General features: G+C 39.9%; 2 protein-coding genes across 4 annotated transcripts in view; one reads left to right on the forward strand and one right to left on the reverse strand.

Moving 5' to 3' along the window:
• LOC122871443 (thyrotropin-releasing hormone-degrading ectoenzyme-like) overlaps positions 1-24,892 on the forward strand; it is a 169,693-nt gene that overhangs the window by 123,804 nt on the left and 20,997 nt on the right. For all 3 annotated transcript variants that reach the window (XM_044186574.1, XM_044186573.1, XM_044186575.1), the window contains exons 8-13: positions 359-424; positions 4,879-4,944; positions 5,543-5,721; positions 14,400-14,488; positions 15,556-15,689; positions 15,881-15,936. In XM_044186574.1, the coding sequence (XP_044042509.1) occupies positions 359-424; positions 4,879-4,944; positions 5,543-5,721; positions 14,400-14,488; positions 15,556-15,689; positions 15,881-15,936 (590 nt within the window). The remainder of the gene's footprint in view (positions 1-358; positions 425-4,878; positions 4,945-5,542; positions 5,722-14,399; positions 14,489-15,555; positions 15,690-15,880; positions 15,937-24,892) is intronic.
• On the reverse strand, positions 15,954-17,214 carry LOC122871445. The gene is made up of 2 exons (XM_044186576.1): positions 17,128-17,214; positions 15,954-17,034 (listed from the first exon to the last, which is right to left on the reverse strand). The coding sequence occupies exons 1-2, from the start codon at positions 17,200-17,202 to the stop codon at positions 16,387-16,389; spliced, it is 723 nt and encodes a 240-aa protein (XP_044042511.1). The 5' UTR covers positions 17,203-17,214; the 3' UTR covers positions 15,954-16,386.

A 24,892-nucleotide genomic window follows, 5' to 3' on the forward strand; every position in this document is an offset into this window, starting at 1 on the left:
AATGCATTTGAACCACGGACCCCTGTCTCATGATTGACTGCAGATTATGCCACATCTTTTTTATGGAGCAGTTCTTGCTCAGGCAGAGCAGGGCTATATCAAATTGATGGTGCGACACAGCTGATACGATAGCTTCCTCCATTTTGAACTCTCCGTCTCTTCATTCTTAAACGGCAGGAATTTGCGCGTCAAAGTTTAACTGAACTTGAAAGCTTAACGCTTATCTACATTGCCTCTACAAGCTAATCCACTGATCACAGCAATTCCAATGAAATGAATTGATTAGTCTCACATTAACAATTGAGAGCATGTTTTCACTTATTATGTTTGATAGTGTGTTTTTCTGTGCCGTCTGTAGGGGGCGGCGTTGATCCGGATGCTGGCTAATGTGATGGGACAGCCGCTGTTTCAGAAAGGACTCAATGTAAGTTCATGTAGTCCTGCAGGTCCAGCTGTATATACAAAAGGTTTATATATCTGAGGATGACAGGGACAGCTGGGTTTTGGCTTTAAAATGATTTGTCACCAGGATTTCAGACAGAAGCTGTGTGTGTGTGTGTGTGTGTGTGTGCGTGTGTGTTTAGCCATATTTTGGCTAAACCCTGACTGTTTGGAGCATACTGAGTATACAGATGGGCAACGAATAAGTGGATTTGGCTGCAGGGGCAGTTTGAGAGGAAGTTTTGCTACTTGTTTTCTGCTGTAAAACCTTGCCAATATTTACAATCCACTGTAAGTGACTTGACTTCAAGCTGAGCACAGTCTGCTCTCCATGAAGGAACAAAATGCAAACATTTTCCAGCCACTTTTTAATTGCTACAGGGCTACAGTTTGGATACCCAAAGGATAGAGTCCAAGTAACCCTTACCCCTACCACCAGACACCAAAAATAAAGTTTTCAATTGTTTTCACATTTTATTTTTTCAGCTGTTTAAATGCTGTTCAAGCCTACTCTGCACTGCCAGGAGTCAAATTCTGGTGGGGAAATATTGAATATTTTGTTCATTTATTTATTGTTGGCCGAAAAACTAAACAAATTTAAATACATAGTATAAAAATACTGGAATGACGCTATAAAATATCCACAAGTGTACATTTGTAATTAATTAGAATATAAACTTCCCTTTCCTATAACCTCCTAATTTCCCCTCAAAAGATTGAGCGCCTTTAGGGATGTGACAGCAGCCTGTCACACTGCATGAAAAAATTAGATTTCAGTTTAATGAGGTACCACAAGTTCCCTGGAATTATGTTTTTAGTTCCCTCGCAGTTTACTTAGGGACAAGTTCAAAGTAGAATTCAATAAGTTGATCCATGGTGGAGCAGGGCAGCGCTTGGCTGTTGTACAAAGTGATGAAACATGAATCAGAGAGAAATCAAAAAGTAATTTGAGAGGACAAAAACTTTTGCTTGAATAATATTGATAGTCTGTTTTACTCTGGAGGTTTTAACTTTGAAACAGAAGAGTCATGAATTCTTCTTGTTGGTTAACTACTAATCCATACAGTAGAGCAGATAACATCAGTGATGTTAATGACTGAGAGTGTTTCATTATTTATCATACCACAGCTGTAAGTAGCTGCTAACGCTGGTTCTGTCTTAGAAACATCAGAGCAGCAGAAACTGAAAATGAACTGAGTTTATTTTACAGCAACAAAGCACTTTTTATCCACAAAATTGAAGGAAATCAGTTGGCATTCATTGTAAAAAATGATGTCATATGATGTAAGGTGGAAGTGGGTTAAATATAGTTTTTGTTCTGAATACAGTCATAGAAATATGTATGAATCCCCTGCACACACACACACACATACAGACACACTATGTCCTGATTTTCCTGCAGAAACTGTCAGTGACCTGGAACACACTAAGAACCAGATTCTATATAAAAACATTGCTGATCCAACAGCAGAACAAGCAGAGAATACTGCGTGTGTGTGTGTGTGTGTGTGTGTGTGTGTGTGTGTGTGTGTGTGTGTGTGTGTGCGCGCGTGCATGTTACAAGTCCATATACAATGTGCTGAACCTTACGCCACACTACCTAATAAGAGCATTAGTTCCGGTCCTCAGCTGCATAAAAAACATCTTGGGAAAATATTTTCTTTAGTAGTTCTCTTCATATTTCCTCTCCAAAAATAACAAGCAACAAAAACAAAATCCAGTCAGATGTTTAGTGAAAAATATAACACACCATACAAACCAACTGCAACGACACATGAAGGAGTCTCATAGTCTCATTCTGAATATTTGTTGTGTGACAGGAGCCTCAACCCTAATAATTTTGCCAAAACACTCACAACTCCATAAAACTGAGCTAAAACATAAAAAAGGTGTGACAACAGTTTTCATGATCTGAGAATGATAGAAATGTATAGTACATGTGTTACAAAAAATAAGGCTGTCAGTTTTCTATCATGTCAGAGTTAATGGCTATGAGAGTACCAGGGTGTCAGCCAGTCCTGGAAACGTTTTAAAATGTCTGAAATTCTGTTTAGTAATATGGACACTGATTTAAGTAGTACAAAAAGAAAAGTAGTCCAAACTTGATGACATTTACAGGCTCGCAGAGTACATTAGATATAGATTCAGGCTAACAGTCCTACAGCTTAACTTGGGTGATACCAGAACTTGAACCAGTCTTAAATCTGACTCGGATGTTGATGTGAATAATATTTAAAGGTCAGAAACCGGCAAATATGGTAGCTCCAGCGTGATATGAATGTGGCATAAACTCCCGAACCTCATTAACAATTATTGATACTACCTGTAATATCTGTAAATAACAGCCTAGCAAACAAAGAGTTTGTCCCAACAGTGTTTAGGAACCTTTTCAAAGCCCAGAGGAGAATTAAAAAGTCCCAGCGGCCTGTTGAGGAACCTGAATGTGTTTGATGGAGAATGGAGGTCAAGGTTCATGTCATCCTCAGATGTGGGAAAACAGTGCTCATAAAGAGCCTGGCTGCTATAACAGTGTGTGTAACACCAGAAATCTTTCACCTTAGCTGTTGGCAACAAATGTTTAATGAAATCATTATCACTCATACCCATCGTTTCTGACAGAATGCTTGTTATCATTGAAAACAGTTTGGGTTAGGTGTATCATGCTGCTAAGCCTGTGTTTGTGTTGGAATCAGGGTCAGATTGTGTGTGTGGGGTGTGTTTTTATCTCTGTCAGCTTTAGTGAAGGTGAGAGAGTCATACTTATCAAAGCCACACACACACATACACACTCTCTCTGTGTTGTTATCATGTGTGTCATCTTGTTCCAATAAAGAGCTTCTTCTTGCCTTATCAACCTCCATACACACCATGGCAACTGACTGACTGTTTGTGAGGAATCTTCTCCATCACAGAGAAGCAGATTAGAGCTGTTTCTCTGTAGGTATTCTGTGTTATCTTGTACTACTTTCCTGCCTTTTCTTGTTTCATTATAAACCACATCATCCACCAAGCTCCCTGAGCTTTTATAACCATGATCCGCTGCAGTGGGAAGGACTTTTCTTCCAGATACTGGAAACAGACAGAGATCAAACCAGACGCAACCGTCACTGAAAACAAAGCTGCCACACCACTAAGCCCCTTTTGAACTGGGAGGTGCTCTCTGAGAGCTCTTGAGTCTTCACCTTGTTAGAAAATATAACTTAAGAGTTTGAAGTCAAAGCAGGGATTGACCCAAAAGTCCTTTAGACTCAGCACAGGTGCTAAACACACTGCACCACCAAGCCCTACTGGCTTATGTGACTGAGACTTATTTCAAACATTAAACACCAAACACTTTTAGATGCTGCGTACTGTTTCTTTCTAAAAGCTTTTCAGTGTTCGCTCACGTTGTTGGCTCCTAAAATCAACAAATTCACACAGGCATAGGTGTCATTTAATGGGCGGACATAAGTGTAATGACGCCCAGATTATGTTCACTGTCAATATTTTGTTCTAAAGCATTAAAGTAGTATAACATTATACTTCATGGTTGTTGGATGTTTGGGTGGTTTGACCCTGCGTACCAGGGTTCATATAAGCTGGGTAGTTCTGCATTAAGTATCCACCGTAAGCTATAGCGGCCTGTGGAGATACCGCATGGAGACTGTGTTTTATGATGCATGTAGAGGTTGTTGATTCACTAAGCCATCTCCACTGCAGACCTTCTGCTAGCAGCGATCAGCGCTCTCTAGTGAATCAAAGAACATAAACACGGCAAAGCACGCAGTAGTAGTCAAAATCAATGTTACTTGAACATAACTCCAGATATTTAGTATAAATATGTGCATAGCCTATTGTTGATCACAAAATACATGGTAAAAACGCAGTTAATACTGTATACGTACACAAAATATGGCCGGATCACGTACAATACATGCGTCTAGTTTTGCATAGGTGATATCAACGCTGAATTATAAATCAAATCTTACACTGTAAGAGTCTATGGTGGGACTCCCATTAACCCCTCGTGTTAAGTGTAGATCTAGCTTTATGCTCCAAGTCTTTGTTTACGTTTTCAATCGTTGAACCAAGAAAGCAATCTTTCCCCAACCTTTACCAAGCGTAGTAGTTGTCCAAAGGTGAAAGAAAGGATACTGTAGGCGAGGTAGGAGAAAAACAGGCAATTCTAGCAGATTCAGCACATTCAGAATGAAATTTTGTCCAGAGGGATTGTGGATTCCTTTTAAAATGTATATTGTGCTATTTATAATTAAAAGTTACTGTTCAGGTCAGGTATGCGTGATGGCATTGCATTAGTGCATAAAGACAGTTTATAACAAATGCAGATCTATTTTAGACACAGCTGAAGGTTGTGCCAATCACAGTCTACCAAATGATGTCATTTCCTGTCACGTGGTGTGTTTAAGTTCTGTAGACTGATCTGTATTTTGTTTTCAGGATTATCTGCTGAGTCACATGTACAGCAACGCAGCCAGAGACGACCTGTGGAGCAAACTGTCTCAGGTAACACTTACCTGTCCGTTTACCTGTCTGGGTTTTGAACCATCTGTCCTCCCCTTGCTCAAAGGCTTCAGGGCAGAGCACCAATACCTCTCACCGTGCGGTGTCAGTGCCTTGCTTTACAGCAGGGATTTAAACCTGTAACTGTTCCACATTTGGCTCTTTAGGGATAAAGCAGCCAGACTGACTGAAGCTGTTAATTATTTAACGAATCAGTACTAATGAAGGCCAGAGAAACGCTCGTTAAGACCGACTAGATGAGACAGAGATGAGGAAACTCTTGTTGCCATGGCAGCATGACTGACAGGTGGAGGCGAGGCTTGTTTTCTTGTTTGTCCTTCACAAACTTCTGGAAAAGAGTCTGTTGAATTAGATTCATCTTCGTTAGTGCTGTCCGTTGTACTGAGATGGCTCTTTAATTACCTGAAAGTCAGTCATTTTTCTCTAATTAAGTGACATTGAACTAAATATTGGTTAACCTATTACCAGGTTATTGATGATGGATAATGACCTAATTAATGATTAAAATAATCAGTTAATACTTTGTGTAAATTAGTCATTATTAGTCATTGATTATTCATACGCCGTGTGTTTTGTCTAGGCCATGCGTTCAGAGGGGCGGGACATCAACATCGGAGAGATGATGGACAGGTGGACTCTACAAATGGGCTACCCCGTTGTTACCATCAGCAAGAACCAATCAGAGCAGCTCCCCACTCAATACATCACTGTCAACCAGGAGCACTTCCTGTACGGGCATGAAGGCAGGAACAACAGCAGGTTAGACTAAGTTTAAAATCAGCTTTATACTCCAAGCGTTAGCGCAAACTTTAGACTGTGATGTCAGAAAGTCTGAAGCAGCTGGTCGCTTTTCCAAGTTACAGGTCCTGGGGGGGAAGGCAGATTGCAGCCAATCACCTCAGCCGAGCGAATGATACGCTACAGTCAGTAGGCGATTTGTTCATTTTCAACAAGGGGGCTGCCCCCCCTACCGTCTGCCTTTTTTTCAGAAGGTAGCCTATTTTTTGCCCCTTGAACTGAATTACATGTTCATTCTTCCCACAGGCAGTTCAAAACCAGTCTGCCTCATATGTTCAGAGACCGTGGCGATTATTAAAAGCGGCAATGTGAAGCGCCACTACGAGACAAAGCACAGAGCATCTTTTGAGCAGGTTAACGGGTTTTGCTTCCAGATGGTGATGGAGGAGGTGGGGATGGACTCGATGATGGCGGTGTAGAAGTGCACCACCATTGTCTTTGTCTTTGGCAGGTTGAATTTCTTCAGCTGCTGCAGGAAGTAACAGCCTCTGTTGTGCTTTCTTGGTGAGAGAGCTGATGTTGAGCAGAAATGCAACAAAAGAACAAGTGTATCTGTTTATAGTGCAGAGCTGTGGACGGAGAGGATGTGCACATAAACAGAAAATGAACATTGTAATTCATCGTGGTAATACTTAACTCTTGACATCACATCCTGTGAATCCTTTGTGTGTGGAATGTCGGACTCCGCCAGTAACTACTACTACATAGAGAGGCAATTTCAGGATACAAACACATTGAATTGCTGTCCATGAATAGTATCAAACATAGGGTCTGACATAATAAAAATGTTATTGATAAGGTTTGTTTACATCAGTAATATTTGTAAACAGCAGAGAAACTAATGACTCAGTCAAACTGAAATTTGCCTCCTTCACTTCGCGCAGAGTTCAGCCTGATTGAACTTTTACTTTTTGAGAGAGGGGGAGGGATTGGCCTCTCTTTCAGGAAATGTTGATTATTTATATTCTTGTTTTATAACTGCAGGTGAAATAATACAATCAGCAGAGGAGAGATGCTGATTGGCTACAGTGAGTGCAAGGACAGTGACAGAGGGCAATGACAGAAAAGTGTTTGATAAAGCGCTGTATAATTAACAACTTTGTGGACTGCTGTTGTGAGCATGCTAACCATGCTGAATCTCACAGTTCATGTTTACAACCATACCCACGCTATTTCCTGTCCCATCCAGCTTTTGTTCTGACTGCAGCCTAACTCAGGCTGTGACTGGTCTACAGACAGAGGCAACGATCCTGGAAATCCCCTGGGTCCGAGCTGCTCCCAGCTTTTTTTACAGCAAGTCTCTACACCTCAGGATTTTTTAGGTTTTGAGGTTTAGTGAAATTTATAGAAATATGAAGTCATGCAGTTTGTTACTATCAGTGACAACAGTGACTGCGACCCTCAGGATAACCTTTACATTTTCACTCGTGTGGCTCTAAGAATAGCTGTTCTAAATACTCAGTCTTTGGGGGACACTAGCCGGTCTTTGTCTTGTTCGTTACACACAGCCCACATGTTCTTCATATGAAAGGATCCTCCTGAACTCTTTTTTTCACTCCTCAATAAGCATTAAGTTTGTCCTCCATTTTGTCCTGAAAAAGCACTTTTCCAGTTTTTCTTCACATTCTTTACCACCTTTACATCATTTATATTTCATTTATATTTGATTCACTTGATGTTTTATTCACATCTTTCACAACGTCTGGAGTTTATTCTCTTCGCTGTTTTATCGACCCACTTTCTCCTCCATCAATACTTCATCAGCTCCTTTCCTCTTTTTTTTACCTGTTGTTCACTTCTTTTCTTTTCAGTTCTTTCTTTCTTTTCTTTCTGTCATGTTTTTGTACTGTAGCTGACATTTACAATCACTCTGACCCACTCAGTCTCTCTTTACCTTGTTCCCCTCGTCTTCTGTTCTCTTTTTCTTCTTTCATCTGGAGTCTTTTGTGTTTCACTTGAGCTCCTCTGCTCAAACGCTCCCGAAGTCTCGTCAGCTGATGAACTGAAGCTGTTTGTTGTAGGTGGAGTTGAACGCTTTCTTTCGCTCTTGTTGGGTCTCATGGGGCTGCGTTCAGACACACTCAGTGGTCCTGGGGTGTTCACCAACACTTGTAAAAAGAAACTGTTGTTGTGCTTTAAGCTGAACCATCGTCACGGCTGAACGCAGCAGCGGCAGCAGTGGATTGAATCAGAGGCCGACGCTGTTGTTTGATCCTGTGGAGCTGCGTTCGGAAGCACAGCAGTGTCCCACAGTGCTGTTGACTTAAACTCCTGATTTTTTTATTTTTTTATTTACATGCAGGGAAACATAGAGTTCTTAGAAATATACGGAAATATACAGGAAAGAAAAGAAATTGAAATTGACAGCCAATCAGCTCTCTCTAATTGGTGGTGACACTCGTGACCTAAACAACTGTCAACCTGTGGACTCTCTTGATAAAAAGCAACATTGTGCAGCACTTAAATCTGTAAATCTGTCCAAGGCTTTTGATACAAATGATGAAAAGGTCGTTAAATAAGCTGCTTTCCATGGGTTTTGATGATTTTGATGACCGTTCACAGCTGGTAGAGCTCAGAGTGTTGTTGTAGATGGTTTCAAATCAAGTCCTCAGATGGTTGATTTCACACAAGGACCAATATTAGGCACCCTGCTTTTTTTGTCTGTTTGTTTGTGTGTATTTCATGTGCATTTTTATGCCTTAATTAGTAAATGGACAGTAGAGAGATGACATGGAATGAGGAGTGAGAGTGATGGGCCTGTTTTTTACTTTCCACCTGAGCACTGCAATGTTCAGTATTTGTAGTGACGATATCATCTTGTATGTCATCGGCCCTACCACAAACAGGACCCCTTTAATTAATTAACTATTAAGTTAAGATTTTAGGCTTGTTCTAAACTCCAAAAAGTGCAAATATATACATTTCGCAAGAGCACGAAGCTTCGATTCATGCTCTCAATGGAAATCTAAAAAAGATACAGTACAGCATTATGAGTACTTAGGAATTTGGTTAGATAGCAGATTGTCCTTCAAAACACCTCGTTCAAAAACTAAAAATTCTCATACCAGAACAGAGCTTTTTTCTCCATTCAAAACAGAATCAAACGTTATACAATCCACTATCCTATCTATAGATTAGATATCCTGTATGCACATGCTGCTGCACTGGATGCCATTTACCACAGCGCCATGTGATTCTTTATTCAAGACAGCTTACATTCACCACTATGAGTTATGTGAAAAGATCATCACTGACATCTAGAAGACATCAGCATACTTGTGTTTTCATGACACCAGATCACAGAATAGGTTTTAAAAGTTCCACATAGCAACACTGAACCGGGGAGGACTGGTTTCCAGTAACATGCACCTCATTCCTCTTACTGTTATTCATAATAATACTTGTGAACGTTGACCTTTTTCTAAGGTCTTTCTCGTAAAAGAAGTCTTGATCTCAATGAGACTTTCTACTAGTGACTGACAGCCAATCACCTCTTCCTAATTGCCTGGCAACCAGTCATCTGTCTCTTGAAGGAAATTAAGTTGGAAAGGCTTTTTATTCAAATGATAATCTTTCTTTTCAAACTTTTTGTTGCATTTTTAACTTAAAGTGTTAAGGTGACATTTTAAAGCTCACAGTTTATTTTTTGTCAAACACTTTACATTCTCCTCTTCTTCCAGTCTCTGGCGGTTTGAGGGAGACGTTTCAAATTTGTGTCTTTTATTTTCCCACCATCAAACAGCCAATGCAGCGAGGCAAATAAATGCTTTTTAAAGAACTGAGCTGACAGAAAAAGAGACAAGGAGAAACCAGAGGACAGCGTGAGCTAACGATAAGGTCGAGCTAATGATACTGAAAATAAATCAAACAGGATAAACACATCACAACTCATTTCTGTGACTGTAGCTAAAGAGAAACGAAGCCTTGTCACCTGACAGGTAAACAGAGATGTGATTGGAGGACGAGTGGCTGCGTGTTTGATTTAATTAGCTGCTAAACAGGACAGAGTCCTCAGACACACAGTTGTAAGGAAGTAAAGTTTATTTATATACTGCTTTAACTTTCTAAAGCAGTATATAAGCACCACAAAGGGATTTATGAAAATAATTAAGATGCATAATAAGTAGAAAAACAGTATGACATAAAAACACATTAAGACAATGAAAAAACTACAAGGCAAAATGTAAATTTCATCATCTGGGGACTTCTTGTGGACGTTTTAAGAACGACCGTGTGCAGTGACTGCACTCGCAGACACCTAATGTATTTTTTTGTTGTCTGTAATATGTTTGAAGGGACAGATCTTCTATTTTAATCAATACAGCTGTCTACAACAGCATGTTCCGCTCGCATTAATGCGTGGAACAACTTCCTGAAGAATCATTTCAGACTTCCAGTCTGTTTTTGTAAATCCTCCTTTGGACAGACAGCCTTAGACCCAATGTGTGGAACTTCTTACCCACAGAACTTCAAATGGATCATGACTGGGATCATTTTAAACTCAAACTGAGACAGTTTTTAAAGAGGGATCCCTCATGTAGTCGTGAATGTTCTGCTGCTCGTCGTTGAGTTTTATGGTCATTTTATTGTATTATTCATTGTGTTTTCTCCTGTTTTGCATATTTTTTTTGTTGAGTTTTGAGTTTTTTAAAGCATCGTAGCATTGGTCCATGCTTTATACTTGTCCCTAAGACTTTCAAATTTCTTCCAATGACCTGGCCAAGAGACTACACATTGGACCAATTGACAAATCATAGCTTGCCTTCTTTCATGACATGCATTATGTACAGTGCATCTGACATTGTGAAGGAAGTGTGAGGGTCAGGCCCAACAACATCATTCCTCTTTGGCTTCTCCATGTTTACAGTACTGAAAGACGCTCTATTCTCCTATTGGTCAACAAGTTGTCAAAGTAGGCAAGAGAAGGCCAATGAATTCAGACATGCTAGTCTCTGTGTCAGGACGTTGTCTTCCACTAACACACACTATATGGGATCAAATCAGCAGGTGTATTTTTGAACCTTATGTTTTGATTTTGAGACACATGAAATGAAAAGTATGAATGGGGTCAAAGTGGTTTTTAATTGGGAGGTGAGGAAGAGGAGGGACAGAGAGAGACAGAGAGGTGAAGGGCTGTCTGTGTTGAAACTTTAGAAACTCCTCAGTCATGCTGCCTTTCTCTCTACCTACAGTGTGTAAGTGTGTGTGTGTGTGTGTGTGTGTTTTCAGCTGGTTTCTGCCTTTGATGAATAAACCATTAACTCAGCACACACACACACACATTCTCTTTCTGTCTCACACACACACTGTTGTCTATAAACAGGCTTCATTTTGCTCAAATATTAATAAACACATTCTGCTGTCCATACTGCTGACTGTGTGTGTGTGTGTGTGTGTGTGTGTGTGTGTGTGTGTGTGATTGAGTTCCACTCCTGTCAATCACGTTGATATAAATATCAGATTAAATATTTGTTACTAGGCAGCGGTATTGATCCACGGTTGCCCGCGGCGACAGATGGCTGTTATGGGATTGGTAAATGGGTCTTTCTCTGGCTGATTGTGTTACAATGACCCTTACCACACACACACACACACACACACACACACACACACTCTCTCCTTAAATGGATGGATTAATTGCTGATTGTTTGCTGTCTGTAATTAAAATCCACTTTAAATAAAATATGAATCAATTTGATCAAAATGAGTCCAATTAGAAACTGAGTCTCAGGGTTTTTAATGGAACCAAAGAAAAGGTCTCACTTTAAAGACTCTTTTATTAGTATCATTAGTACTCACATACAGTGACTGTTCAGGTTAAAATGAGGCTGCTGCAGTGTGTTTGTGTGTGTGTGTGTGAGTGTGTGGGCTGGTATTACTCATGTTGTGGGGACATAAATATATTTACACAGTACACAGTCACATTGTGGGGACTCGCCTTCCTTATGGGGACAAAATGCAGGTCCCTATAATGTAAATCATTAAATTTTAGGGTGAAGACTTGGTTTAAGGTTAGGGTAAGGGTTAAGGCTAGACTAGTAGTGGTTATGGTTAGAGTAAGTCCCCAGGGAATGAATGTAAGTCCATACAATGTCCCCAAAACGGAGGAAACACGACTGTGTGTGTGTGTGTGTGTGTTAACAGCATCTACTGGTCACTAGCAAAAAGCATCAGTGAGTAGTTCCTTCAGTACTCACCTACTTTCCATAAGTAAAAGTACAGTAAGTACAGGACAGTCCAAAGTACAGTAATATTATCATCAAAATGTACTATATTATTAAAAGTAAAAGTAGTCATTATGCAGGCAACACAGACCCCCTTCAGTGTGCATAAATATATATAAATAAATAATTATTTGACTGTTTTCACTGATGCATTAATGTGTAAGCAGCAATTTAATCTTGTTGGTCAAGTAGTTTAATTTATGACGTCAGTTAATCATCAATCAACAGCATGTTTTGTATGTAAAATAATAAGTTACCAGTCTATCAAATTATTATTTTTAATTATTAAATAAATATAGTGAAGTAAAAAGAAGAATATTTCTAACCAGTAACATACTTTGGTAAATGTACTTTGTTAGGTTGCAGCACTGCAAACCAGCAACTTCTTCAGCTGTTTTGTATCTGACTGGTTTTCATAGTAGTTTGCTGAATGGCATCAAAAGGTTTTAACTGCTTAGTTTTTACAGAGAGTGTCAGACAGTGGAAAGGTCTGTGTAAAATGAGTTCAGCATGTCAAATAGTTCAGAAAAATCTGCCCGAATTATGTTTGTAGAGTCTGTTAACCAGGGTGGTTTGTTCTCATCAAAGTCATGGCTGGGAGCGGTGTGTTGGGGGGCCGAGCTTTCTTTAAGGGCTACTCTTAACCAAACTTTATGCAGTATATTAACAATATGAATGCAATGAGACAGTATGCAAAGTATTCCTGTCCTGTAATACTTGGAATTAATGTTTTAGGTTATTTAAGAGGAAATCTTTTCTAGCAGCGAGGTCACGTTAACATTAACATTAACAGTCTACACAGGACGCATACTCTCAGCCTGTAATCTGATGTTCATTTGATGGAACACACATCACCTAATGGCTTGGGCTTAGTGATTTTCATTTTCTTTCTTTTACGCATAAGTGCATAATTGTGTATTGGGCTGTGAATGCTGTCATAACAGCATTAACACATAACACAGCATTACTGTGGCTGAACAACAAAACTAGATGCTGAGAGGTACAGCTGCTGCAGTTGTTTTAGCAGTATCATCCCTTCAGTACCAAGTATTGCGAATAGATTGATTACCCAAAGCTTTTTTTAATCATGCCCTCTAGCAACACCCGCAGGTGAAAAGCCAAATCATAAAATTTGATCATGTGCTGCTGCCATAACGCAAACAGTACTGACATATTAGGACATTGTACTACTACTGAAACCAATTAGGAGTCACTACACACTAAAACACACTGGGTTAAAATGCATCAAATTCAGCTCAATGTTAATGTATCCTTTGCAGTTTTGAATGTCATATGCACATTGTTTTGTACAACTGACAATACATTTGTGATGGTTTTGAGGTAAAACTGCAAGTCTTGTGTTTTCCACTGGGTCAAAACAACTCATTGGTACTGGGTAAAGTTAACCCAGTATTTTGTCAGTACTATATTGACCCAAACTGGGTTCATTTTCAGTGCAGTGATTTATAGTGTGTATAGTTATTATCTTTACGGAAGTTTTGCTGTTATATTCATTATTTTTTTATGTAGTAGTAGTTAAGAAATGGCAAAATAAAACACCTTATTTTTGCAGGTTAAATCTTGAAAGAAAAGGAAAACAAAGATTGAGAAGGAAAGGGGTCAACATGTGCATATCAAAATTAAATGATCATATGATTCTGCAGCTTCTCTGATTCTCCTAAAATGAGATCTCAAAGAGTCTAACATCATTAACAAATAGGTTCTATTCACCATTTGGACTATAAAACGTCAATTACACTGGCACTAGAACACACGTCTCTCATTTTGTTTGGGTCCAGTTGCTGTCACTTTTGTTAGGAGGTTGGATTTGTTGGGTAGTTTTAAACAGTCTGTATTCTGCAGAGCTGAGTTACGCCCATGTCATTCTGTCTATCTTGCTGCTATTCAAAACTACTTATCTCTTTAATGTCAACTTCTGAGCAATTAAGAAAAACAGCCTTGTTTAAGCTCAGCAGTGATACAATTTTGAGATAATTGTTTTTTAAAAGGTTTTATGAGTCTAATAAGTATGGGGAATTCACTCAAGCAGTAAAGGAGCCTTTATGTATCTTTCAACTGATCTGAAAATGGAAAAATCACCAAACTAACCACCACACGCAGTTTTCACTGGACAGCACATTTAGCCTCCCTCGCTCTCTGAAAAAGACAATAACCCTCAGCCACTTCCACTTGACTGATGTTGGTTGACTGCTGCAGCTATTGCACTCTCACTTTCTGTCTCTCTCTCTCTCTATAACGCAGTCAGTGTCGCTCACTCCATTTCCAGCTGACTGATGTTGAATGATCATCGCTGACCATCACTCTCTCTCTAATGTCTCTGTATCTGATAACTGAGGCAATAAAACTCAATCCAATTCCACCGCCCATTACTGACATCACTCTCCCTCTCTGTAGTTTACAGTGGCAGCTGCCATTGACGGTCGCTGTGGGAAATGCATCCACTGTTTGTTCAGAGAGCCTCATCTGGATCAACAACAAGACAGGTACGGTACTGCCGGTATGCTTTAAGTACTAAAACTAGAAATTACTGCTGTGTTCTGCTCTGAGATCTGACATCACTTATCTCCATAAAAGTTCATTTTACCATGATGACTTAATTATCTTGTTACACTTGAGCTAACAAGCCGTTATCTTGGGATTATTTTGTTATGTTAACAGAGCACACTATCTCAAATTAATTATCTCATTATCTCGAGATATGTGATTTGTATTTAATGGACTAAAAAATTCGAACTCTCAGGTATATTGCTTTGAAGAAGGCTCGACTCAGTGTTTTCCATTTTTCAGTGTTCAGCGTTGTGTTAGCAGAGGGAATAAACCTCATTCTGTTTGTTTTGTTTTGAAGCATAAAACTCTGTCTTTTTGGGGGGAATAAAACTCATTCTTGTTCAGTTTTTTTTAGGAATAAAGCTTGTTCTGCTTCTGTTTTTTGGAGAATAAAACTCTCTCTAAGGCTGTTTTTGGAAAGTGAAGCTAGATCTACTTTGGTTTTTTGAGAATAAAGCTAATTCTACTTAGAAGAATAGAAGTTTTTGGAGAATACATAGTATACATAATAATATAAAGCTGTGATTAGTTTGATATATATGAGCTTTCCGAAAAACCTGAATTCTGACTTCTAACAGCATTTACAAGTTGGAAACTTGTAATTATGGTAACTGCCATATGACATGAATGAGGCATAATAGGTAACTAAAAAGTACAACCAATTAAGTCATCACAAATTTAGAACAATCCTGCCCATCTTTCTCGCTCGTCTTTCTCCACATACAGTAACTAATTGGTTTACACTTCAGACTGATCCCTCACTGTTTGTGCTCTGCCTCAACTTCCAGTTTCAAAAGATTATGAATCACATTTAGAAAGTAATGACAAGATTTCATGCAACTTTGAAATAATGCGAGGAACCCAACAGGACGGTGTGGTATCATCAGCATAGCCGATGACCTTCAATGAATATCTTGGATTTATTTTTCTTTACATTTTTGGTTGAATCAGTGCTGTTTTGATCAGGGAGCGACTGTTGACAAATGTTTGTATTTTGTCTCAGAAACCCACAGGGTTGGTCAGATGAATGACAAAACCTGGTTGCTAGGCAACATCAACCAGACAGGCTATTTCCGTGTGAACTATGACCTCCAGAACTGGAAACTGCTGATTCAACAGCTCCACACCAACCCTCAAGTATGCCAGCCTGTCTGTCATTTATCTGTCTAACTGTCTGTCTGTTACTATCTGTCTTTCTGACTTTCTGTCATTTCTCTGTCTGTCTGTATGGCAGTCTCCCGTTCTGTTTAACTCTGTCTCTGCTTTCTTCTTTGTCTGTTTTACTCCCTCTCTGTCTGTCTCCCTCTTTGTTTCTCTTTCTCTCTCAGATCATCTCCGTTGGAAACAGGGCGGGACTTATCGATGATGCCTTCAACCTGGCCAGGTGAGTCTTCTTTTACAGTTTTTTCTGATTGCTTAAGCACATTTTTTGTAACTATTGGCTATTTTTGCAAAACTCTACACACAAATAAGAAAACCTTTCACCCAATTATCAAAACATTGTAGTTCTCTTGCAAAAGCGAACACAGCTAGATTAACTCTTCACACCTTTGTAAAAATGGTGTTTTCGTATCAAACAGTAAACACAAGCCATCATCTACTAAGCACACAATGTGCCAACTACACACTGATAGTATGAATACAAAACACATCTGGCTTTTGCTTTCTCTGTGTACAGATGTCAATTTGAGGTCATACTTTTGTCATAGTGTCATGTAAACATACAAGGATCCAAACTTCAAGTATTGGTGTTTATTCACACTCATCAAAACCAAGACAAAGTCAGAACACAAAATAGTAATTTCACAAAAAAAAAGAGAAAAAAAAAAGACAATCAGCCTACATCATGTCGTCTTTCTGGGTCCGGCCACAAAATTTCGTCCACATCGCATGCGATATCCTCCAGTCCAAGGCACCGGGGAAAATATCTCCTTGAATGCCGTATCCAGGCCTGACATGATGCCTGGTCAATATCTCCACATGCCTCCTCCATTGCCTGTAAAAGGGCTACCTGTTGATGAGGATGACGGTCGTACACTTTCCAGCGCCAGGCAGAGAAGAACTCCTCGATGGGATTCAAGAATGGAGAGTATGGAGGGAGGTTGAGTGCCATGAAGATTGGGTGGTCTGTAAACCAGTTGCGGACCAAAGCAGCCCTATGGAAACTAACATTGTCCCATATGATGACATATCGGGTATGCTCTGGTCTCTGAACAGTGAGCATGTCATGTAAGGTGTCCAGGAATGCAGTAATGTGTGCAGTGTTGTATGGGCCTATGGTTGCATGATGGTGAACAACACCATTTTGGTTTATAGCTGCACACATGGTTATGTTACCACCACGTTGTCCTGGGACATTGATGATGACACGGTGTCCAATAATGTTCCTGCCACGTCTCCTGGTTTTACTGAGGTTAAAACCGGCCTCATCTACAAAAAGTAGCTCATGTCCCATGGCATCTGCTTCTAGTTCCATCACTCTCTGGACAAGACAAAACAAATGCAACACATCAGGCCCATGCACAGCACTACAGTATGCACTTCCAAATTCAGAACCAATGACACTATAGCTTACCTGCACATAGTCATATCGCAGTTGCTTTACACGTTCTGTGTTTCTCTCGAAAGGAACTCTGTAAATTTGCTTCATTCTTATTCTGTGGCGCGCAAGTACACGACTTAGTGCAGAAATGCTTACACTGTGTATATTTTGAAAGATGGTGTCATTATCAATTATGCGCTGCTGTATTTCGCACAGTCTTATTGCATTATCACTATATGGGTCTCTTGCTCTGGAGTGAACATTCTTCCTCTGCCCCCAACATCTGGACGTCTAGCAATTCTGTAAAGTAACAATTTCAGTATTTTTGCATGTATGGTACTGTTGTGTTTCTCATTAGAGTATGGCAGTGCTACAAAGTACTTACCGATTCTCATTTCGAAATGTCCTAATGATGCTTGCCACAGTGTAGCGGCTCAAATTAGGCTGAACCCGTTGGCCAGCTTCCCTCAGGGTCATCCCATGGTTGATGACATGGTCCACTATTGTAGCTCTGATGTCATCAATTATTCTATTTCTTACTCTTCTTACCCTTCCTCTTTCCCCTCCTCGTCCTCTTCTTGCTCGTCCTTGTCCTCTTCCTCTAAGTTCCTCTAACCCTCTCACTTCTTCACCTCCACGTCCTCTTCCTCCAACTTCTTCACCTCCACGTCCTCTCCCTCGGCCTCCTCTGATTCTCACTCTTCTCACTCTTACTGCTCCTTCCATTGTACTCCACACAGACAGCTTACCTGTGGCTTATTTATAGTGCTTATGCTGATTGCAAAGTGAACTAATTATCTAAAACAGTTTTCACATGTGAAAGTGTGCCAGACAGTTGGCAAAATAGTGTTAATGATAGCCATACATGTGTATAATTTTGCTAGGAGTGTGTTGGAAATTTGGTAATTGAGTGTAAGAAGTGAGTTGTGTTTAAAGTTCTGCAAAAAGAGTGTTGTGCAGTGAATTGTGCCTACAGTTTTGCAAAGTGTGTGTTACAAAATTGCAAACTGAGTGCAAAGCAGTGTTTGTGCTTTTAGTTTTGCAAACTCAGTGAGTGGTTTTGCTATACGTATTAATAGTTTTAGAAATTGTGCTACAAGAATCACGATTAGCGCTTAAGCATTCAGAAAAAACTGTAACCAGAAGAAATATTGGTTCAGTCTGGTTTACAATCCCCTGTTCAAAGACACACACACACACACACACGCACACACACACACACATAACATAAGAATGTGGTGGACAAAGGTTTTTCAAATGTTTCCTGTTCTCTCTCTCTTTCTGAGAGGCTCATCTGTCACTCGGCCTGTAAGACATCTGGACACACAGAGGGAGAGTGCAGCCAGGCTGATCCACTGTTTCTGTCTGTTTCTGTTTGTTTTCAATTGCTTTGTAATAAGGACCGATGATGTGTCTGTCTTCAATTTTATTTATATAGCGCCAAGAGAGAAGGGGCGTGGGGGAAGCACAATGCAAATTCCCCCTAGAATTTTAAAATAGTAATAATTTAATGGTAGTGGTAATATTAATATTAATAAAGTGATAATAATAGGAATTATAGTCATAGGAATAATAATGACAATAATAGTAACAAAGCAAATAGCAACCACTAGATAAGTGCAGCTTGGTGGCTCAAGGATTAACACTGTTGCCTTGCAGTAGAGGGTTTTCCTGAGTCCTGAGTCCTGAGCTTCTTTCTGTCTGCACATTCGCAGTTTTGCTCAGTTCCCACTAATAGATGTGCATGTTTAGCAAATCTGCCATTGCATTACCACGGCCAAGGAAGTTGTCAACCTGAGTTTTTGTCCATTATGACTAATATTTATTCAACATCTTCAGTGTAGAGATTTGGAAAATGCAGACTCCAGCAAGAACAACATTGATGGGGCAAGGAACATGAACCTCAAATCATCTCAAACGGGTTTTTGAGTCTAATTGAAAGTCTTTGTTTATTGTTTAGTGGCAGTTGATGAAAACTACACAAACAGGGTGTTTCCCTGGAACTGCAGTGGTCCAGGACCAAGAACCTTTTTAGGAACTCCAAATGGGAGGAACTAGGAACTAAGTTTAGTTTCTGTATGATAGTTTTGGGTGCCAAAAAAGTCCCTGCTCCGAGGGTAGTACTATCGGGGTGGAGTTAGCAGGGCTAAAAAAACTACAACTTATGTACCGCTTCATTCACAAAATAATGTAGCACTGGGTGCCACTAGTATTAATATTAGGAGGATGGATGTTAAAACAGATATGTTGTCAGCCTCCCAATGAGTTTTTAAAAAGAGCGAAATAAACAGAGACATAGTGTGTGTGAACAAGTAAAGTAAATGAGAGAGGAAGCAGTGGTCAAGAAAGCTCAGGAGTGAATGGGAGAGAGGGAGCGAGTGAAGTAGAGCTATAAAACTTTATTTGCTGATTGTTTCATGACGGTTACGTTGTAAAGCAGAAATAAATAACCATCAAACACTCAGAAGTCAGTCTCCTTTTCTCCTTTTCATTCATTCATTACATCCATTCAAACATCACAGTCACGCAACAGTAAATACAACAGGATGACTCTGTGTTGCTGTTTTCTCATGTGTGAAAATTGCATTTCAGACGCCACCATGGTTTTCTAACCCATCATCGGTCTAATTTGCAGAATCTTAAAAGTTCTAACTGTCACTGAAGCGGTACACAAGTTGTAAAAGGGACCTTTAGTTCATAATTTAGTTTCTGAGTCTGGCTCCTCTTGCAGACACAAATCATGTTTTTGCATTCACTCCTACAGTACTTCTTAAGCATGCACACAAGCTAAAAGCGAAAGCAAACCACAATGATTGACAGTTATAGTGGACAAAAATATGTGAATAAGACCAAGTTGACAAATATCAGAATTTCCCTTTAAGTAAGGCGCTGTTCCCAGAGCTGCCTGGGATTACACTGTGGCTGCAGATTGGTCGTTTTCGAGAAATGCCATCCCAGAGACAAAATCACATTTGGCTCTGTGAGATGACCGTCCATGTTGCTGCATTCAGAGTAGATTACCTACGAAAGAACTGTGTGAGAAGAAATTCAAAAACAACCTGAGCCAGACAGAAACTCTGTGATGAATGAGCGATCAGTGAGGCTGCAGCCACAGAGAGAGAGAGAGAGAGAGGTAGAGGAGTGTGTCGTTTCTCATAGTGATGTTTGCAGCCTGAAGCTTTTTGAGAACTGTAACCAAAATCTACTCTGACACCAACCTTATAACTCAATCTACCCCCCTCTCTCTTTCTTTTTTCTGTATCTCTCTCTCTCAGCCATCTGTCTGCTGTCATGTTGAATGAGCAACAGCTAGAGACAACTGCGCTGCATCTTCTGATTGAGTGTGTGGTTGTGTGTTGATGAGTTAGGGGCTCAGCAGTAGGTTTCCATCTGTACAGAAAAAGAAACACAACTACAGATCCATTAATATTCACAGTGACAGCAGAAGACGCTCTTACATCAGCCTACATCTGTCGCTATGGTAACACTGAACATCACTACACCACATGAGAAGACACAGCGTAGTGGTTTTGTTTCTGACGTGGTTGTCGTGGTTGCCTAAATTACAAACCTCACAGTTTTATTGTAAATCTACCAAAGAAATAGTCTTGTTGACAGTATCTTATGTGGATTGTCCTGATTAATGGATGCTGGGGATGCTGGTTCTGGTTTTTAATGGATTTTTTAAAATTGCGGGTCGTCCACCAATCGGAAGGCGGTTCGATCTTGGCTTCCCCCGGCCCGCATGTCGAAGTGTCTTTGGGCAAGACACTGAACCCCAAATTGCTCCTGTGCCTTCAGTGTGTGAATGCTTAGTTAGTTTGATGCGCAGTTCTGCCATCCAGTATGAATGGGGTGAATGTGATATGTAGTTGCAGCGCTTTGAGTAGTCAGAAAGGCGCTATATAAGTACAGTCCATTTACCATTTAATGTCATGCACACCACAAACACCACTCACTGCCATTGTATTGAGTAAAGCAGAAATCTCAAAATCTGGTATGGTAGGTCAAAGTTGAACCAAAAAAAACAAGGGGAGTTAAAAAAATATATGTTTTATTATCTCCTATTATTTATTTTATGTATGAGGTATTATGTGTTTTGGTTTTAGAGATGCGGGGGATATGGGGGATTTAAAGACACAGACATTGTGATATGAAGTTTGACAGATGTGGCGTTTTGTTTCCAACCTGTCTGATGGTTTGACTGCTCGTGTTTCTGGACCCATCTGACTTCTTTTTAGCAACGTTGCAGTGTTCCCGAATCTCAGCAATTAATTTGGGTAGCACAATAGCACAATGTTAATATTACTGGTAGAAATGATGGCCAATACTACAAAAATACGACCGAAGTTGTGATAACCTCATCTTGGACAAACAAATCAGCTGTCATCTAATGATCACCTGCTGCTCTTCTACTGTAAAAGTGACAAAATACACAGATGTTATTTCAGCATTTTTTCCTGATTGCCAATCATTGAATTGGTTACCGTTTGAAAGATCTCTCATCTCTGAATTAATCTGACTAATGCTGATTCTTCTACTGCTTACAGTTCAATTGGCTGAAGCTTGAGCAATCCACACAGCACTAAATGCTGATTGGTGGCGGCAGGACTGTGTGTGTGTGTGTGTGTGTGTGTGTATAGCTAGTTTAGTAGTAATAAATGGCTGTGTCTCTGTGAGTGTGCATTTAAACGGTGATGGATGTCGCCTCTCTTTCTCTTTGTGTGTGTGTGTGTGTGTGTGTGTGTGTGTATGTGTGTGTGTGTGTGACTGCAGCAGTCCCTCGTTAGCTCTCCACTGAGCCTTGCTAATGGTTAATGGACAAACAATTAACTGGCCCTTAACAAAGTTAACGAGTTAATGAGCTCGTTAAGATGACAACACTGGGAGAGAGACACACATAAATGTGCACACACACGCACCCACAGACTATAAATTAGAGGGAAAATTGAAAATCTATAATCTCTTCTCTTTCCTGCTTCACTGTGAACAGAACAGCCTGACTAACAGTTTAAAGCTCTGCTAGTGGCCGCTATAGCCTTACCAGTAGTAGGACTGAAAGTGTGAAGTTTGTCCAGAGTGTCTGTGCTAGATGAAAGATCATGGAGTGATTCAAATCAAAAGGTTTTATCCTCCGAGGAATGTAGAGGTCTTCACTGGTCTAACATTTGGGCCCATAGAAAACCTACCCTAACCCAAAGTGCATAAATTCATTTTCAAAAAAAGAGAACCCTGACCAAAAAGAACCCGATAATTAGACCCAATCCAAAATGCAGAGAGAGGACACCAACACTGGCAGCAGCCTGATGCTCCACCAATTAACACGCAGCTATAGTCAAAAAGAGCAGCAACTCTCCATCTGCCTCAAACAACACATTTTTCTCCTGTGGTGGTGATGATGATGATGATGATGATGATGATGATGACACTGCGGGATCAGCACTGATAGTCCACTTGGATCCACTAAGGTTGACTTATTGACACACAGACCTGAGACCAGCCTAATTGTGACTAATTGTGTCAGTTTAAAGCAATAGTTCGGTATTTTGGGAAATATGCTTATTTGCTCTGTTGCCGAGAGTTGGATGAGATGATCGATGTTCAAGACAGAGTCTTGTCATCACCATGAGGTTGCCAGGCAACCAGCGAAGACTCCAGAAAGTAATTGGTAACCACCCATAAAATGGCGAATTGTCTTTTTTACACTTTTTTGTACGGATTAAACAAACAATATATGATGTGTTACTTAGAGGTGCTGACAGATGTCATTTTGAACTCTGGACAGAGCCCAGCAAGCTGTTTCCAGTCTTTATGCTAAGCTAAGCTAACCGGCTGTTGGTTGTAGCTTCATATTTACTTTAGACAGTGAATAAGTGTACTTCCCAAAATGTAAAACTATCTATTTGACGTTTGTAAGAATATTACAGTTTCCAGGTGTTTTAGGGGTTGAATTTTCTTTATTTTTAGGGTTGTATTTCTCAGTGTTTAAGGATTTTCCAGGTTTTGCACTTGTCACAATTTTAAGCTTTCCAGAGAGTTTTAAAAGTCCTAGTTCCAGTGTTTTCAGGGCCTTTGGGATTTTGTAATGGTAGTTTTCAGGAGCTGTAATTGGGTTAAAGCATTTATTGTGATAGTAGACAATACAGAGAGATAGAAAACAAGGGGAACATTGTACTTAGCTTACATGGTATGCATCATAGAGCACTGGACTTCCAGGATGCTTATTAATGTTGTTGCCTCTTAATATTTTTGGGGGGGAAAAGGAGAACATTTGCAAGAACAGAAACAGAAATAAAAAGGCTGAGAGAAAAAGTCCTCCACAGAAAACAAGTAGTTGGTCTTTTGTTATTTTGACAGTTCTTGCCTTGACGACTGATCACATTTGAACAGCAGTGTGGCGTGACGGTGTACGTCTGCAAGTTGAAAAATGGAAAACACTGACGGACAAATAAATGGGCAAACAAATCAATGGCTGGATGCTGTTGCCATGGGGACCACTATCTCTCTCTATGCCTTCATGTTTAGTCCCATCACTTGTTCAAAGCGGGGTAAACAGAAAGTCTCTGCAAGCTGGATGGATTATGGTAATGTCTCAGAGGCCAGGTGCATGATGGGAATGGAGATGAACGTGTAGCGGTTGGTCGGGTTGGATATGAGGCAGATTATGGAAATATGAAGGTCTGGAATTTAGAGTTTCCTCGGCTCCTCAAAGACTTAGAGAGTCTTATCTGAAACAGATGAACTTTCTGTGGTGTTTCTCGCTCAACCTGTCTGTCTGTCTTTGTAAATTAAAAAACAGTCCAAAAAAACATTAAATCAAAGTGTGTCTGTCACTCACTTTGATTGACAGCTCTTCAGTAAAGGTCATCACTTGGCCTCAGTCGGTGTGAAGTCATAAAGTACTTTCAGTGCAGTACTTTCTCAGTCACTTCACTCTTCAGTCTCTGCTGAACATCAATAATCAGAATAAAACCAATAAAACTAACATCACCTCTCTGAGTTCACTTTCTGTCCTCAACTGCCTGCCTCATTAATATTTATGAGCTGTGGGTGGGGCTGAAGGTCGATGCAGGAAGCAGGTGAGTGCCTTCTCCCCCCCAAAACATCATGAATGTTAATGAATGCACAAAGGAAGCTTGTTAATATTCATGAAGCAGTGGCTGTAACCCGAGCTGCTAAATAACCCTGGTGGCATTTAGAGGCCAAGTTTTTCTTAATGTGTTCGTACTGTAGTTTATTCACAGACACACACACTCTCACACACACACACCACAGAGAGGGTTACATCTGAGGGTTAAAGATCAAATTGAATTAATGTCCCAGAATGCACCTCGGTGTGTTCTGCACTAATAAATAAGTTTCAGAGTCCAGAAAGAGAAAAACTTATCTTATAGACGTCACTCAAAAGTATGGTAGCTGGGATGTGCCAATCCAGGGAGTTTCATATAAAACGATGGGTGTGGAATGGAAATTGTTGTATTACTGAGTCAGTTTGCTTCTCTACTTGTGCTGCTGTTACACTACATTTTAGCATTTATTATTATTATTATTATTATTATTTATCATCATCAATTACCACCTGTGGCCATAGTAGCCACTATTCAGTAAAAGTTACGTTATCTTGCTTTAAAGTGTAAAAATAGTCTGAATTAGGAAAAGAAAAAACATCTGTGTACTGCAGTTAATAAAAAGTATGTGTAAGCAGAGGTTGAATAAACTCTTCTCTTGAAAGGGAAAGAGACATATTTTTTGGCAAGGTTTGAAGAAAAAGTCAGTCTTTATTTTTTCATGTTTTGGC

This window comes from Siniperca chuatsi, linkage group LG23 (assembly GCF_020085105.1).
Source record: "Siniperca chuatsi isolate FFG_IHB_CAS linkage group LG23, ASM2008510v1, whole genome shotgun sequence".
In the NCBI taxonomy this organism is placed as follows: Eukaryota; Metazoa; Chordata; class Actinopteri; order Centrarchiformes; family Sinipercidae; genus Siniperca; species Siniperca chuatsi.

Coding starts and splice junctions, on each gene's coding strand:
- LOC122871445 (XM_044186576.1), bottom strand. CDS start 17,202: ATGAAGCAAATTTACAGAGTTCCTTTCGAGAGAAACACAGAACGTGTA. Junction 17,035..17,127: donor TGCGATATGACTATGTGCAG/GTAAGCTATAGT, acceptor TGTCTTGTCCAG/AGAGTGATGGAACTAGAAGC.